Raw genomic sequence first — 18,108 nt, forward strand, 5'->3', positions numbered from 1 at the left:
GCTAAATGCAGTACATGTTTCACGTCACTCACAGCTTGTCATAACTAAAAGTGATTAGGAGGTGAAATAGCAAAACACGCATAAAATGCAACTATCAAGGTTACAGTAACACCTTAACTACAAGAAACTACAAGAGGGAAGATCCTTAGTTCAACATGGTTTTTTTATGCAACATGGCTACTATAAAGTGAAACTTAAAACACCTGGTCAGCACAGTTCAGCCAGTAACTCATTTAAAGATGTCTCAAGGGGCCACCAGTAGAGCAGCCCCCTTGGTATAACCTGCTGGAATAAAGCAGAGGATAGTGCAGGAAAGAACAGCTCATGACAAGCACAGTTAGTGAAAACTTGGAGCTTTATTTTTGTGCAAGTGATTTTTTTCCCCCATAATTACTAGAAATTTTAAGATTTCCCTTTAGATTGTATGTAAGGTCCAATATCATCTAGTTTCCTTCCACAGACCTATTTTCAGGCATCCTAACAGACATGAATACTACTTGAACTAGGGAGTAAATATTTCAAGAGAAACCTAAGTTTAGTAACTGGAAAGATTTACACATTTTTTGTGTACCCTGCAAAGTCCATGTTGTCGTTGTCTGAAATCCCTAAATTTCAGCATCTCTTCTCATAGCCAAAACAATTCTTTAACTACATCATCAACTCTCAATATCTGAGGCTTATTGCAAGATGCCACAACTAAAGTGGTGGGTACCTTCAGGAAGCTAAGGAGCTTATGACAAACTTCAAAAACAATTCTCAAAAGTCATATTTATTAGTTCACGAAGACAGACATTGGCATGATTATTTTCTGACTACTCAACCAGGAAAGCATCTAGAAGAGCATCATGCATAAAAGCTAGCCATATAAAGTACTACTTTATCTTTCTATTGCTGTATGTTATCCAAAGTTTAATGACATGACTGGCATCCCCAAAGCTACAAGTTTATTAGAAATTTTGGCCATGACTACTTAAAAGAATCCTGTAGAAAATAAACTAATTTTCACAGAGCAATAAGTTTCCAGATGGCTGCTTTTTTTCAGTATTAGAATATACTTGGTAGCAGCTATGATGAAACAATTTTTTGTAATAAGGTCAAAGTAAGACAAAAATGACTTTGCAGGAACAGGTCTTTTCACATAAAGGACAAGAAGTCAGTTACAGTTTCAGAGCATCATACCTTTGAAGTAGCCTGCTTTAGTTTTGCCTGTTCTACTAAAAGTTTGTATGATGATCCTTTGTTGCTTTGTATTTTCTCTTTTTCCATCTGTTCCACCAAAGCCTTCTGTTTTGCTTTTAATAAGTTAAGTTGCTAAAAGAAAATGTTAATAGGAATAAATGAAAATTTAAGCAATAAGATGTTAAAAGGATCAGTATGTTCACATGATAGCAATCTTCAGTTCAAACTGTAACTTGAGCTTTTAAAATACTTTTAAATCATAGTGCAGGTGCTTGCACTCAGATGTACTCAGATTTATGTAGAAAGTACATTATATTTATTGTCCAACAGAGTACAACAGTACACTCCAAAGTTGATTTTCTAGCAGATCCCTTGCCCCATGGTTTTAGATGAATGTCAAAGAAGTTAGGCAGCCCTTAGCTACAGAATCAGACCTATGCAAAAGCAAGGCTGAATGAGTCCCAATGCCAAAGCTGTTGTTTCAAGAAATGAGATATCCTATAAATGAGACACACTTCTGTGAAAATAGCCACTACCATGCAGGAATTCACCTGTTTATGATGCACGAGCTGCTTTCTGATCTTTCGGGAATACAGTCTATCGAGGCTGCTGTTGCCTTTAGTAGATCTGCTCAGACTCTGAGTGTGAAGGCTATTATTGATAAAACTCCACTGGTTCCCTAATGGAAATAAAATTTTAAAAATTAATCCATCTTATTAAACATCATTTAACTCTATAGAAAAGCTTTTATGGTTCAATGGTTAGCATCTCCATATACTAAGTACTAAAGAAACAAGCTAAATGGAACTCTTGGCATTATTCAACTATCCCCACTCATAGTAGTATTTCTGTGTGATAGTAAAATGCAGTGGTACCATCTTTTTTTCATTATTCTTAGAACATATAAGCAGGGAAGCAACTCTGTCCTAAGTAAAAATAGATAAACAGCTTCATAACATGAAAGGTTTATTTCAATTTTTAGAAAAGATATTAAAAGAAAACCATAGCTAATCAAAATAATAATAACACTGATGATGATAATATATGGTACACATTATTATTATTACTACTACTACTATTATAAAATAAATGAAAACCAGACAAAAACCACATTTTAAAATAGTGGATACAAATACCAGAACATTTATGAAATCATACTGCTGGCCCTTTCTCACAGTACAAGGTGTCTCAACATAGTGCACTTTCAATTGTAAAGTCCCAGTCGCAGGGTAATATACAGACATTTCACAAACTAAAATCAATCTTGCATTTTTCACTTGAAACAATGAAAGATTATATTTATAAGGAGATGTGGATGTAAATAAGCAGACAAGAATGAAAATAAAAAGAACACAACATGCATTTTTAAAATCTCTTTTTTCAAGTGAATAGAAAATGCATTTCAGGAATAACAGCTCTCCCAGAGCAATACCCATAGAATCAAGTTTTGATAATAAATGTAATATACCTGTCAAAAAGCGTTCCCTCTCTTTTCCATTCAGAGGTTTCTTGGCTGTGGCTGCTTCATCTTCAACAGTAGCTACGTAATCCAGTAGTCTGGACACCAGCATTACAACCCAACTGATCATGGGAATATCTAAAACTCCTTCAAAATAAACAAATTTCAGCGCCTTAATAAATTTCTGAAGACATAACAAACATCACACATTTCACTAGGCCATAAAGACTCCACTCCCCTCTTTTTGCTTTTTAAAGGAGAGTTAGAGTCTGACCACTCATAAATGAGGGGAGAAATCAGTATAAAATTTAGGTGCAAAGAATAATGTCACAGTTTCCTTAGTCTGATGAAGTCAGATGTCAAAAGCTTCATCTCAACTGTTCATGCTAAAAATTAAGCAGCATTTTTCCTAGAAAGAGTCAAAATTTTAATGTCTAAATTTCCTAAATACCAAATGCATAATGACAGCTGCTTGCATTAAAGTACATGAAGTAGATATCTCAAATTCTACAGTGTGCAATTCGTCCATCAAGCAGGGCTCCAATAAGATTGTTATAACCATGCATAGAGATACCCTCCATCTTGACTTCTCCATTAGTGTATCTTCATGTAGCTATCTGAATAAGCTGCAGGAAAGTCAAGAGTGACTTCAGACTGGATGAACCACACTGGTGGCACTAAAGACTGGCTAATGCCTATTTCAGTCTCACACTTTAAATGCCATATTTTTGTACAAGCAGAAAGGAAAAAAAACGTATTTTGCGCATCATTCAAGAAAAATCTTTGTGCACATGGAAATCCTAATGAACAGTTCCAAAGTGAACTCATGACCGCTCAACAAAACCAGAAACCTACAAATAATGACCACTTAATTACAGTCATTATGCAAATGGCACAATTCTACAATGTCATTACAGCAAAGACATCAGCCCTAGAGATTACCCCCACATTTTCATATCAGTGCACTCTGCTGAGCCACATTTAACTACACTGTGCTTTTCATGCACGGACCTCAAAAAAGCTGCAATTAATTCAAACTATTATTAAATGCAGATCAAACAAGAAAACTAAGGCACAGAAACGATCCATCCAAAATCACATGTAGCTGCTGGCATCCAAGCAGTAGGATGCAGCTTGACTTGTTAATTGCAGTTTCCTGAGCACACTGACAGAAAGCAGCCCAGCCCCTGGCGGCAGAGGAAGGACTCCAACAGGTCCATAACAGGACCTGAACTGTTCCTGGACTGGAACCACAGACTAAATTGCAAGAACAGACGTGAGGAGCACTGGTGACTGCTACACACCTTTTTGGTTGGTAGAATCAAAGAATAAAAAAACAAGGATCCTGCTGCAGAGTGAAGTACATACCTTTTCATACTTCTATTAAAACCATTTATTTTCCTTTTATCTCAAAAAAAAAAAAAAAAAAAAAAAAAACAACCCTCAAGCTTCTCTCCCTCCCCCCTCAAAATGTCTTTTGCTCATTCCTTTTTTCCTCTTCTGGCCTCAAAGTTTACATTTTCTCTCCACCCGTAACACTCACCTCTTGCTCTGATTTTCCTTTGCTTTTCACTTTTTCCCCAGTAAGTTTTCACCCCTTTGACCCTGATTTATGTGTGATAGTTCTCAAATAGGAATTTCTTCTGCCATACCTGATGCTTCCACCACACATAATATTGCCCTAGTACTCACCTGTACTGTCCAGGAGGAAGGAAGCTGGAAGACCAGCAAATAAAGCTCTGAAGTATCAGTTACTTCTGCTTCCTAAAGTCCTCCATGAGGACAACTAGTAAGGCAAGAGCTATGAAAGGAATTGGAAGCTGTGGGGAGAGTGCAAACAGAGGTAGAGGAGATGTAAGCTTGGGTTTGCCTCAAACTAGTTAGAGACTATAGCAGGATATGGCCCCAATAGAGAAAGCACATGGTAGATAGTGGGAAGCAATAGGACAGCTCCTGACACCAGCTGTAGGTCTGTTAACATCAGGACACAAGGAAAAACTAAGGACAGAGTCTCAGCTGGCACTTCACAGACCTCACATGACTAAGAATTTTAAGCAACTTATCTTCTATAATGCTTTGCTACCTGTACATAACAAATGAAGTAGCCTAGGATGTGATGTTTTCAAAAATAAGAATTTGTGTCAACCTTGGGGTAGTTAAGAGAGCACTCAAAGAAAATAAAGTTTGCAGGATATAATTTCAGTCAATTTTTAGGATCAAAAAAATGTAAATTCCTTGTAATTACAAAAAGTCCCACAAGAACAAACTCTGTGTATCTTGCAGAAACCATGCAGATACACATAACAAACTTGTCCTCTTATTGGTTTCACCTCAAAAACTTGAAACTTAGAGAGGATCTCGTGAGCAAAAAGGTGCATTTCTCTCCAAACCATTAAATTCCAAAGTCATTCACTAGAGCTGTCTATACCTTGAATGTTCCCCCCTCTCTGCCAAGGCTTCCTAGCTGCATTATAAATAATCAAATAGATTTTGCTCAGTTTTAATGGGGTGGGGGAAGGAATCTCTTTTAGCACCTAAAGAACAAGAAGATTAATCACATTTTAAAAAACAATTGTGTTTTAGAAATATAGTAAACAAGCAATTTCTTCTTTTAATACACCAAAAATTGTGAGTTAGTCTCTCAATTTTCTAGTTTATAATGAATATGAAAATAATCTCCCAAATTAGAAGGCTACCTTCAGTTCTTCTGTGCACAGGTAAATGAGGTTGCAGTGGTGACAGCAGGTTATCCAGGAGATTAAGTAAACTTTCTAAAACACCACTGTTGCTAAGCGATCTTTGGCCAATGCAAGAAAGCAACATGAAGACCCTAAAAATAAAATTTACATATTTAAGATTTTATTTCTTTTTCAGAATCAGTAATATCCTGCAACACCCCTTATATAACAGTATTGTCCTAGGCTTTCATCTGAGACACAGGTTGCTACAGAAAGCAGTACCACAGCCAAGCAAGTAGACTGGATTTCACATTCTTATCATTGTTAAAGGTCAATGCAGCATTTTAGGGTGAACATCATCTTTTTCACCCTCAAGAGGTCAGCAGTCTTCCACATCTGAAACAAGATCTCATCCATTTTATTTCCTATTATATATTACTGATAGCAGGGAAAGAGAATGATAGCTATGGATTCTTATATCCTTGAATTAATTAATTTTAAAAAGATACAAAAATACAGATGTTGCTGTTCAAAGAAGGCGGAAAGCCTCTAAGCAGCAAATATGTTTGATTAAAATAAAATGTTAACATTTAGAATATTAAATACCTCAATCAATAATCTGAAATAATCAATACATCTAACATTCAGTGACCAACTCTACAGGTTCTTGCTCTTATCTCAGTGCAGTCTTTTGCAGTGAATGCTAATAGTGTCTCAATCCCACTTTCAAATACTGGAGAAGAGCAGCTTTATGATTAGGGTGCATTTAAGCCTGATAAAAGAGAAGGCCATTTTTGACTCTACATAGCAGGACAGCAATCCTGCTATGTATGTGAAGATCTCCAAGTAAGAAAAAATAGCAATTTTTTGTGGTCTAAGAACCAAACAGGTGCAATAAATTACTGCAACTGGACATTTATCATCTGCAGTACTTTTTTGGGTCTATTTCTTAAATCAGTGAAAACCATGGATAAGTACCCTTCAGTCCCATTTTGCCAATTCCAATGCTAAATTATGAACAATGAAATTACTTCACTGATCCACAGATTAGATTTATACCTTACCTGTCTTGTGGAAATATGAGAAGTTGTTCTGAATTGTATAATTCCTGCAGTACATTTGAGAGAAACTGACCCCACCACCTTTCACCTCCACAGAGCTGAACCAGCAGAAGGCCAGTATGCAATCGTATCTTGGGGGTTCCACTGATACACAGGTGTTTAAATAACTCTTCACAAGCTTGAGCATGAAAAGTACTCTGCAGAACCACAGGAACTGAGTGCCCTTTTAAAAGAAGAGAACACCTCTGTTTAAAGAGACAATGGCTTGAAAATATAGGAAAAAGTTTGCAGCGAGCTTTTGAAACTAGTACAATTTGACTAATTGGCACGGAAGTAGAGGAGGTGGGAACATATGGGGAGATGGTGATCTGTAGGTAACTCAAAGACCAGGCCATTTTGTCAAAACCAAATCAATACTATGTCACAGTGTAAACACCCCCAAACCACCATCATGCTTTAGAACAAACTGGCACAGAAAATCACACAACTTATCAACAGAAAAATGTTCCTTTTTCTTGTGTTTTTTTGTTGTTTTTTTTTTTTAATTCCACCAACTCCTATTCAGATTTTTCAATTTCAATTCTCCCAGACTTCTTTCAATGGTAAGCTTAGGAAATAAAAATCTTTACTGGATATCAAAAAATTGTGACCTAACTAGAAATACTGGTTTTATGAGTTCACTACCACCACCACTCTTGAGGCAACTTCTGCTTCCTTGGCCCACTTCTAACTGCTTAATCCACCCCCAGCATTGCACAGGCCTCAATGCTCACAGATCCTTTCACAAGGTGATTCTACCTCTGAAACCACATGAGTGTTCTGCCTGGGCAGTTTTTTGTTACTTCAGCAAACTGGATCATCCCAATAAAGATCAGATGACTATTTGAACAGAGGAACATGCAGTCAGGACTACACAAAAGCGAGAAGGACCTTGACACCTTCTCCTATCCTTTTCAGGAAGTGGTTAGGCCAGCTTGGTGCCACTGGTAAAATTTTACAATGTATGCTATCAGCTACTAAAATCACAGTAGATGTGGCTTGGAGCAGTCCGGTCTAGTGAAAGGTGCCACTCTCCATGGCAGGGTGTTGGAACTAGATCTTTAAAATCTCTACAAACTCAAACACCATTCTACATTTTTATGATTCTATATCTGAACATAGTTTAAAGGCCTTACAGTAGAAAAGTGCAGGTCAAGAAATAGAAATACTTGGAAATTGTTTCTACTAACATGACAAAAAAACCAAAACCTCAAAAAAATACTGACCATTGGATGAATGTAGCAAACTGAGCAAAGTATCCAGTAAGTATCTAATGATGGTGCGTAACTGTTCTGTGGATGACATCTGAATCAACTCTTTTGGATCAGATTGTTCCTTCAGGGTTTTCCTGCTTGCACCTAAAGCTACTTTGAGTCTCTGAACAGCATGGTGAGCCAAGTTGAGTTGAAGCTGTAGCTGAATGCAGTCCTGGTAAGCAGAAAATACTCTGCTGTCTTCTTCTACTGCCTTGTCTGGCTTTCTCAAAAAGTACTGGGCATTGTTAGCACTATTGAGTGGCGGCAGGTCAATACTCTGCAGAAGGATTTCTAAGCGATGACAGGCCAAATTGTACCTAAAGGGAAATATTCAAAAAACACAATTCAATACACATTAGCAAATAGCAATACATTTGACCATCGCCCTGCCAGAAGCCAACTTCTGGTCCATTGTGAATGCACTGTTAAAACAGATATGGAATAAAAAAAATACAGCGCAGTCTTTATTACTGCTATAAAGATACTCACAAAAACTCTACAACAGCAGAGTAATTTTTAGTCTGAAGAATACAATGGAAAGAAAAAAAAAATCTGTAACATTATGACATCTCAGTGGTTTACATTAAAATAATTAGCAAATACACTTTTTTTTTCCTTGCTCACCTGCACTGTATGTCTTCTTGCAATGCAACCATCATTGCCAAATGTTGATCAATTTCTGGCTGATTTGCTGATTCACCTTCTCCTCTGAGGGGATCATGCATTAGTTTCAGCTCATTTTCATAGGGTAGGATATAGGTATGGCCATAATAAAATCCTAATGGGATCTTTGCTCTGGCATTTGTGCTACCATATCGACCAATAACAGTGATCTGAAAGAAAATGCAACTATATTGTAACACAATTATATCAAACCAGGAAAAATAAACACCAAGTCAAAAATACATTAAAAATTTATAGCCAAAAAGAGTTTGGTCTGAAGAGAACTTAAGTGAAAGTTCATGTACTAACAAACATGAAGAACTTAAAAGAGCCTTTTACCTTCATAAACCTGCAAACTGGGGGTGGCAACAAGTCATGTAAAATAAGTGAATGTGTGCTAATGTCAGTAGCCACTACCAGTCGCCTTCCATCCACTTCTTCTCCTAAAGTCCAAATGTCAATGGACAAAGAAGCCAAATCTCCACAAGTGGGAATCAATACATCTGTCAGTAATATAGGTCTTCCAAAATCCAGAGTCACAAATCTTCTTGCTCCTAGGTGACAAAAATACAGGACTGCCTGAAAGACCAGTCTGTGCTAACCAGGAAGACATGTTACTTTCTCAAACAATAAAGCCGTTGTTTATGTATTGTTTAAAAGATATATAACGGTTTATGTATTGTTTAAAAGGTAAATTTGCACACTTGAGGCTAAAAATAGCTGCATAATCCCAGAAACTCTCACTACAACTTGAACACTTTGAGAAGAAAACTTTGGCATCAACTTAAATGAAGCTGTTTTGCTTTTTTTGCATTGTTTTCGAACAGATGCTCTGTTCAGAGACCCAACATTTTCCCCAAGACTCCAGGATTTTTCAACTATCATCTAGTGCTAGATCTTAAACTCACAGGTATTACAGAATACAAACTGAGAAATATCTTTACTTTGGAAAGCTAAGAGAGACTGTAGCTAAGCAACTTATTTAGAGGCCCAGAAAACAGTTCACTGCTTACTAGAACATGTGTCAAAACTACTATTAGGAATTGTGGTTTTACCTGAGTGCATTCGCTCTATAATAATTGACTGATGAGGTGGAGGTTGAAGAAAATGTGAAGCATGAGATATTGCAAGAGCAAGGCCAGATCCAAGTGGATTCTGAGGAGTGGAAAAACACCAGTAAAATTAAGCAATTAAAATCTATGCATTTATTGTGAGCTGTTAAAGATGTATCATTTTGACAACACTTCACTACACTTAGATTTGAGCACGAACCATCAAAATATATTAACTACTAAGTTCAAAGGATTAATAACTCCTTAGACAGTTAAGCTAGCTCCAATAAAGAGAAACCCTATGAGGTACTGTAACAATACTATCTTGCTTTCATAAGTTCTTTGCTTATGGTATAAGGTTAGCGATAGAGTTTTCACATCTCACCCAAATAAATACATATTTACTAGCACTCAAGTACAAGTTAAGACCCTGGTAATGCTTACAGCATCTTATTTCTCTAAGAAAAAGAAAATAATTACCGTTCTAGACTTGCTTGTATTTTTGTTATGTGCTGCAAGGTTAACTGTTGGGGGCTCAATGACTGAACCAGGAAAAAGCTGAGCAAGCTCTGCATTAATAACAGCAGAAACTGCTTCATTAGGTGGAGTCAAAGGTGGAGTCATGAAGAGAGGAGTTGTTTTTGGTGTGGGTGGAATGACATCTGAAGGATGAATGAAGAACCCTGGAGCTGCTACTGTATTAGAAGGCACAGAGTTGTGAACAGGACCGACTGCTGATGCTGCTGCTGCCGCTGCTGCCGTTGTCTGATGCAGTTTTGCTTCCAGCTTAGCTTTCTGTGGAGAAGATGAAAGCAATGTATGTAGTAGATAATACTACTTGTGAACATGGGAGTAGTATTGAGCCACAAATTCAACTTTGATTATACAACTGTATTTAATAAAACTAAACTACTGTCAATATAGCCAAGTTGGATGACCAACTATAAGCTGAAAAATTAAACTATTAAACTATCTATTTAATTTGACTCACAAGCTGAGGAACTTGAGTAATTAGATGGAATAATCAAAAAAAATAATAAAAACCCTACACTGAAAAGCAAAGTAGAGTCAACACAGCCAAGCACTGGCCAACTACTGGCACTTCTCTGTGTCAGCAACTGTGGTTTTCATTTTGGTACACTTTTTTCAATTTCAGACTGATATACTTAATTATGAAAACTTAGATTTTATTACAAACTCCTAACCCACCCTTAAAATACACAAAAGCTAAGTCTGAAGGACCAAAGCAGCATGAGAGACACTAGCAGCACTTTGTTTAAGAAGAACAAACCGGAGTGCTGAGCAGTTCCTTCCTCAAATAGACTTTGGAGGGAAAAAAAAAAGGCTACTAGCTCTGCAACTACTTTCTCAGCTTTCGAAGTTTAGATACAGCACTAAAAAGAGTCAAATGGCCTCCAACCTGTTGCTGAAGCTTCAAAAGCTGCTGCTGTTTCTCTTGCAGCACCTGGAGCTGTTGCTCGGCTGAGGCCATTGCATGAGAGAGAGACTGCAAAGCTACCTGGGCTGCTGAACTCAGTGCTGTCGAGGCTTCCCCAACTGTTCCAGAAGAGAGGCCACCAACTGCTGGGGTAACCCCAAAGGTACTCACTGGCATGAAACAAACAAACAAAATAAAACACCCATGTAGAAGTTATAAAATACACCTTTAGTTCCTTATTAATTGTTCAGAGTGATGTAAAAACAAGAGAAATATCTTTTTAATCCAGTTCTTGCTACAGGGTAACATAATTTTGAGTTACAAAGTATATGTTTTATAGACTATGCACATTGGTCATAAATGTAACACTTGGATTACAGAAAAGCCATCTATTGCTCTGGAATTCTTCCACTACAAAAGGTAGTAAGGTAAAGATGCAAGCTTGCACATTTATACTCTCCAATAGAAACAAATGGATTCAAGTATTTTTTACATCCACTTTGTTTGCTAAGATCCAAGAAGTTTAACATCACATATAGAAATTATTTAAGAAAAAACAAACCACAGACAAAACATTTCAACACTTGCAAAACTACAAGCAATCAGTTTGTCAAACAGTGCCATTATGGTCAATTAAAAAAGTATTATGGAACTATGCTAAGTAGAAAAAATAAAAAATTGTATATACCAGTAAACGTACTTGCATCGTCCCTTTCTATTCTAGTTCCATCACTTGTTGAAACACAGGTAAAGTGCAGAGGTTCAACTTCCAGAAGTCCAGTAAGGGAAGTAAAACTACCTTCAGCAGCTGCACAGCTACTTATTTTCCCATTTCCTGAAAGAGAAACATGTATCTGCACAGTCAGCCAATGTTTTCTTGACAGTGACATGTCAACTCATGAAGTGTCAAAAGGGACAACTAAATATAATGCACATATTTTATTAGTTAATGTTGTAGAAGAAATATCTTAACATTATCACATCCTCAATATATATGGAAGTCTATTTACTGTCAAATCTGAAGAGAGCATATTAGTAAGTCAAATTGTCAACTGTGACAGAAGTGTAGTATAACTTTCTTAATTCCAGAGTGAAATGATATATGGATGCTCTATTCTTTCTACACTGAAAACAAATTAGCTTGCAAAAATAAATTGATGTTACTGGAAAAGAAGAGGAAAAAACTGCCAGAACAACTAAGATCATACACGAATTTAGTATAGAACCAAGACTATTAATCAATATCCAAACAAATTCACAGAGTTGTATGGAGGAAGGGATAGGAAGGAGAAAGACAATAGCATACAAGAGAAGGAAAGAGGTCACTATGACTGATGAAGACACTTGCTGTGAAAAGAATTTCCTCACAGGTAGAAATTATCTGGTTCTTTAGGACATTGCAGGGCCTAAACATTCACTTATGAATTAACCTGAGAAGATAAGACACAAATATGCTTTTAAGATATTTTAACTCCTTTAAAACAGAAAAAATACCTCATTAAACCTTTATATTTAAGTAGAAGAATGCCATATGACAGCTTCCCAACTTCAAAAAAATCCAGTTGTCTCGGCCTATGTGTGTTGCTAGCCTAAATGAATAATAACACACTTCATGGAAGCTACTTGAAAGAGGTGACAGATGATTCCTAGATGACTGACCCAGGGAATGAGAGCAGCCTTTCTGTTTAATCTCTACCCAGAGATATTCTACAGGATAAGAAAATAATAGATTCCAGAAAGAGGTTTTTTCTTGCTGTCCTAAGGCCACAGGAAATGTAAAAGATACCATGAGCAAGAGAATACCTTGGACTTCAGCTTGGTTGGAAAGTATAAAATCACATCTTCACGAAAAGAAAACACTATAATATTTACCAATTCCACCACAATCAATCACTGCTAAACATACATACCTGATAGAACATCAGACAAATCAATTTCATCTGACTGTACTCCAATACTGCTGTTGTATACATTTTTACAAGAAGAGCCACATATTTCCAAATCAAAAAGAACTGGATCAAAAGGTGAACTGTATAATCCATATCTGCAAATAAGACAAACAGCACCATTCACACAATAAGAACGCATATAAAATTATTTACAGTAAAAGGCCAAGTATTTTACCATCAGGATTTATTATATTCCAAACTCTTCTGTTCATTCATTTGACACATCTTAGAAATTATCACTTGCTTATACTTCAATAAAATTATTTATGGTATAGCATTACAAGCAGTTTGAAAATGCTAAGTAAGTAACTCTTTGCTACTTAAGAGTTTTGAAGACGTAAAATTGCCCTGGAAACATGACACACAATCACACTAGGCATGAAAACAGAACTACAAGCCTTAGACAATGAGCCACGGCAAGACACGGTAAATGAGGCATTAGTCTGAAGTCAATAAAAACACAGTACTGTTTCAAAACAGCAGAAGAAATTCCACCTCAGCTTGTTCTTCCAGCTGAAGTAAGAATTAAAAAAGGAAATGCTGCTAGGCATACCAATTAACACTTGTGATAAATATCTCAACTGAAGAAAACTTATAACATTTACTCTGGCAGTGATGGAGGGAAAAAAATAGCACCATCACTCAAAGTGGTCCCAAATCAATTAGGGTTTTATAAGCCAAGAAAAAGGAAACTCCAAAGTCATATCAAAATCAGTGGGTTTTCTGTTAATTTGTGGTTTTGTTTGGAAGAGGGTTTTTTTTGTTTTGGGTTTTTTTTTTAGTGTTTAACAATACCTATTACCAGCAACTGAAAAGAGGAAAAAAAAGGAAATCTAGCTAAATTACTAAGCCAGAGTAGAAAGAAAGAATGCATCTCTGTAGATACAAAAGTGAGAAACATAACACTCTGCACTTTGGCAAGAGATAGAAGAAATCTGAAATATTTCCACGAACATGCTAGCAAGGGCAGTAAGTTCTTCCACCCCGTTTTCCCTCTGCCTCTGAGCAGTTTCTCTTTTCTTAACCGGCTGAGGTAAAAATCCCCAACATGCTGAGAAGGCTGGAATGTTTAAATGGCTTTTTTGATTAAGTAATCACAAAAGTGTAAATGTCTACATGAATGCAACATCAGCAACAAGGTAAAAACAGACTCTAGACTTCTCTGATTGTCAAAATGTTCCCACATTACCTGGGGTCAGTGCTTTTGACCACACAATACTATGACTGTAATTATCAGAAAATTATGAACGATCTTACAAAAGAGCAGATCTGAAAATTACAGATCAACCCATTAATGTAATCAACATTACATTTCCCACCCAAGTTACTTACAAGGTAGCAAATTTTAAATGACTTTATACTCAGAACAACACAGGATAGACTTGGTTGCTCTTTACAAGCATGCATTAGACGGGACCAGTGCATCCTGCACATCTGACAAGACTGATGTGTTTGCTGCCTGACCTTTTTTTGCACACCAGCCAAGACAACATGCTCCTGTAAAGTGGCTAATAAAACACACAAAAATGCTCAGACAAAATTCAGTGCTGTACCTTCACAGCCTGCTTTAGATATCAGATTTAAATATTCAATAAATCAGGTCAGCTCAACACTAACACTCATTACTTACATGTTTTAAATAAAGAATTTGATTTATTAATAATGTAAACCAGTGATAAAATGTCAAAAATCTGCAAGAGCATTGTAGAGTAGAATTTGAACATACTGCAGAGGATTTAATTTATTCTGTCCAACCCATATTTATTTCCATAAGCATAGTGCATTTTACCTGTTCTTCAGCAGGAATGATCAGATTTACTGTTTTAAGCTTCAGTAGCAATCCTTTTCACAAAAGGATATAAAGGTACATCAAAAAAACCCCAAAGACTAAATCAAGAACGTAATGTAAAAACTCATCAATCACCTTATTCATCTGTGCAGCAATGAACATAAACTATGTGAAATGCCTCTTCTGTTTCATTCATCAGAGCCCTCAACTAGAATAATGTGTAAAATTTTGTGTATCACAACACAAGGAAGACAAGGACCAAAGAAGCTGAAGGAAATGCTTTAAGAATGTCTACAGATCTGGAGAAAAAAATTAAGATACAAATACACTCCAGACATCCAGAATTTGTTTAGAATGAAAGAAACTGCTCTCCAGTGGCAGTGTGGGGATGACACAAGCACTGAAATGCTTTAATTGCAGTAGGAGAGCAGGATTAGATGAGAGCAGGAGACAGTTCGAGTGCGAATGATAACAATAATTACGCCATGTAACACCTTACAATATTTTAAACAATTTAACTCCATGACTACATGAATCTGGTACTTTCAAGAACAGGCTGGAGAAATTTTTTCAGATTTGCTAGAGACAAAACAAACCTGTTTTTTTGTAAGACAGTCGAAAATCCTATCTAAAATGCCTTTTTTGTTGGTTTATGAACTGCAAATCATGTAACACACCCTACTGGCCTTATCCTTGCAAATTTTACTTGATTTATTGCAGTACATGATAGTAAAATGAGTATTATTCTCCCATGAATGTGCAGATCCATTAATTAGACATCTGCTTTTAGCTGATCACCAGATGTTAGCCTATTGCACCTGCGACCAAGGATGAAGAGAAAAAACACAATAGTATATATTCCGCAACACAAATGTACACAAAAAATATAGAATACAATTTGGGGAAAGGGAAGGAAAAAGGGGAAAGCTATGGCTGCCTACTAATTTCTCTTTAAAAAACCAACACAAAAACCAAAATCCAAAAATGACAGTATTCTCTCGATCCATAGACATATGAAAGAAAGGCCCACAAATTTTGCATGAATTAGCAAACTAAATCAAGAAATTGTCAGTCCTTGCTAGAGAGCTGTTGTAATCAAATAAGAGATGTGCTGCTACTCTTAAACTACTTATGGGGTTATGGAGTTAAAAGAGAAAGCAAATTAAGTTTTAATAAGAAAATCACTAAAACACCATCTAGAAACATTCTAGAAAATCTAAGCTTGAAGGGCACCAAGAATGGGCTCACTTCAGAAATCTTCCCTTGTCATGCAGACAGCACGTGCTCACCAGAAGGTGATCTGAAATGTCACATGTACCAAATTCAAAAGTGGGCAAATGGAAAGGAGGAAAACCTTCCATTTTAGATATGCTGTTTAAAGAAAGTACTTGGAAGCAATTTATATGAAGGAACAACTCGATTCCCACAGAAAGGTGCCATTCTCATATCAAGTGTAATTTTCACTTTTTTCTCCTCCATTTGGTTAAATTCACTTAATTTTTCAAAATTCTAAATTTTTCCAGATACCATTTCTATTGCTGGGATAAGTCTTCTAATCAACTGATTAGGTGGTGAAATAAATTAACAACTAAGCAAAGGAATGCAGTAGACACCAGGATAAGGATCCAAGTGTAACGCCAAGGTTTGAAGTAGTATTTTGGAATTATAATTCTTTAAAAACAAAACCAAAAGTCAACAGATATCCTCCCTCCTCTACACCTTCCCTAACTACATTTTCTATTACATTTTCAATTTTATCTGAAAATTCTGAACTAACCTCCACCAAAACTTTTCTATCTTGATCTTGCTTTGAGGAAAGCTCTTGCATCCAAACCACAACTGAAAGATATGTCAAACAGCAGCATTTTTCCTTCACCACAATGCAGCTTTGGAAACTGCTACACAACTGAACCACCAGAAATTTCCTTTTCATATCATGTAAATCCAAAGCTAAATGGCCAATCAGTTCAATATGTAGAAGATGAAACATCACAGTCCTAAATTACATTGGTATGTAATTTAAAAGAAGAATCCACATTCCCAGTAAATTACTCAGGTCTGTACACTTAGAATGTGGCCTTTGGAAGAAATATGTCAAATGTATTGTCCACCTACTGAAAGACTATAGCTTTGTGAAGCACTGTGCCAAACTATTCAATATACTTAATTCCTTCCAAGAGTCAAAATATGACAGGCTATGTTAGTCCTTACACTAAAAATCATAAATACTAACTTAAGGATTGCACAGACTTCAAACACCATGATACACATTTGCTAATTTAAAATGTGACACAGCAATTAAATTCAACTTTAATTTCGCACAAGTTAAAACGGTCTTCCAGAACTTTAGCAAATTAATTCTTGCTCAAATACAGCAAAGTGTAACACACAACCTTTTTCAGAACACCAAAGGATGGCATTAGAAGGTTCCTAGACTTGTTTTTATTAAGTTTACAACAACCACATATCTTAGTACCTTGTTTGAAGTAACGCTTCCATTGGTGTTAGGCGATCCTGCAGCTGCCGGGACACAGCAGTCAGCAATGATGCACAAGCTGTGCTGCATCCTGCCAAGTCTTCATCTTTTACATAGTTCAGCAATACAAAATACCAATACACAGATCCTGCATTAAAAAAAATTATTTCAGATGAAATATAAGTTTTTAGATGAGAAAGCATACTTTAAAGGAAAATCAACAGAAGTGATAATTATCTAATGGTCTGAATACAGACTAGGAGATACTCTACCCCTTCCCCTTTCTTGAGAGGTTTCAATTAAGATTCATTCTGCAACCATAAGTTTCTACGAGTACTTCCAATTCTCTTATCAACTAACATATAATTAAAGGAAAAAAAAGGTTCCCAAGAGACAGCTTTGCACACTTCCTTCATTCCTCCTGCTCACAACAATCAAAATGCTCTTGATATATTAAGGTGCTTGGCTAGGGGTTCCAATCTCATCAAAGCCAAGCCATACACCAGAGCCAACTCTTTCATCTTATGGTTCTGGTTACTGTCTCCTTAGTCTGTGTTTCCTGGAGGCACTGCTTTCAAACAAATCATTTCTGGGAGCACAGCATTTGTGTTTCTGTACAGAAACACAAATCTCAGCTTCCTCCTTCTCCTTCTCTCCCTGTGCATTCCATACCCTCTGTAGCACTGTTTTATGTGCTCTGTAGCACTGTTTTGACCTGGGTGGTAGTACAACAAGCCTTTTGGAATGCAAACTAATTTTTCTGTAAGACTCATTGGTGATGCCAAGCTAGAAAAAATTCAACAATATCCTAGTGTGAAAAGCAGGCCTTGCCACCCAAAATACAAGGGTGAAGTCATCTTCCCATTCCATCTGGCACTCCAGATGCTTCAACAAGGTGCTAAGAGACTGTTACACTGCAATATAGGTAACAAAGAAATTTAAGTTAGTTAAAATTTCCTTGTAGTGCAGAAGAATCAGAAGTGGATTGCTAGTTGGACATAATTTGGATAGTCAAGTTTCCTGACTATCTCCTAATTTTAAAAAATAATAGACTATCCTGACTGTCACT

At 36.4% G+C, this 18,108-nt stretch overlaps 1 protein-coding gene across 6 annotated transcripts in view; it reads right to left on the bottom strand.

Annotated features, from left to right (window-relative positions):
• BIRC6 (baculoviral IAP repeat containing 6) overlaps window positions 1–18,108 on the bottom strand; it is a 173,217-nt gene that overhangs the window by 104,150 nt on the left and 50,959 nt on the right. For 4 of the 6 annotated variants that reach the window (XM_053939829.1, XM_053939830.1, XM_053939825.1 and 1 more), the window contains exons 21-34: window positions 17,040–17,187; window positions 12,736–12,869; window positions 11,514–11,660; window positions 10,808–10,995; window positions 9,868–10,182; window positions 9,391–9,490; window positions 8,675–8,889; window positions 8,297–8,505; window positions 7,643–7,989; window positions 6,381–6,600; window positions 5,335–5,468; window positions 2,648–2,785; window positions 1,731–1,858; window positions 1,180–1,311 (exon numbers count right to left, since the gene is read on the bottom strand). In XM_053939829.1, coding sequence (XP_053795804.1) covers window positions 1,180–1,311; window positions 1,731–1,858; window positions 2,648–2,785; window positions 5,335–5,468; window positions 6,381–6,600; window positions 7,643–7,989; window positions 8,297–8,505; window positions 8,675–8,889; window positions 9,391–9,490; window positions 9,868–10,182; window positions 10,808–10,995; window positions 11,514–11,660; window positions 12,736–12,869; window positions 17,040–17,187 — 2,555 coding nt within the window. The remainder of the gene's footprint in view (window positions 1–1,179; window positions 1,312–1,730; window positions 1,859–2,647; window positions 2,786–5,334; window positions 5,469–6,380; window positions 6,601–7,642; window positions 7,990–8,296; window positions 8,506–8,674; window positions 8,890–9,390; window positions 9,491–9,867; window positions 10,183–10,807; window positions 10,996–11,513; window positions 11,661–12,735; window positions 12,870–17,039; window positions 17,188–18,108) is intronic. The other 2 variants (XM_053939826.1, XM_053939831.1) reach the window with 2 other exon arrangements.

The sequence above is a fragment of the Vidua chalybeata genome, chromosome 3 (genome assembly GCF_026979565.1).
Source record: "Vidua chalybeata isolate OUT-0048 chromosome 3, bVidCha1 merged haplotype, whole genome shotgun sequence".
Classification (NCBI taxonomy): Eukaryota; Metazoa; Chordata; class Aves; order Passeriformes; family Viduidae; genus Vidua; species Vidua chalybeata.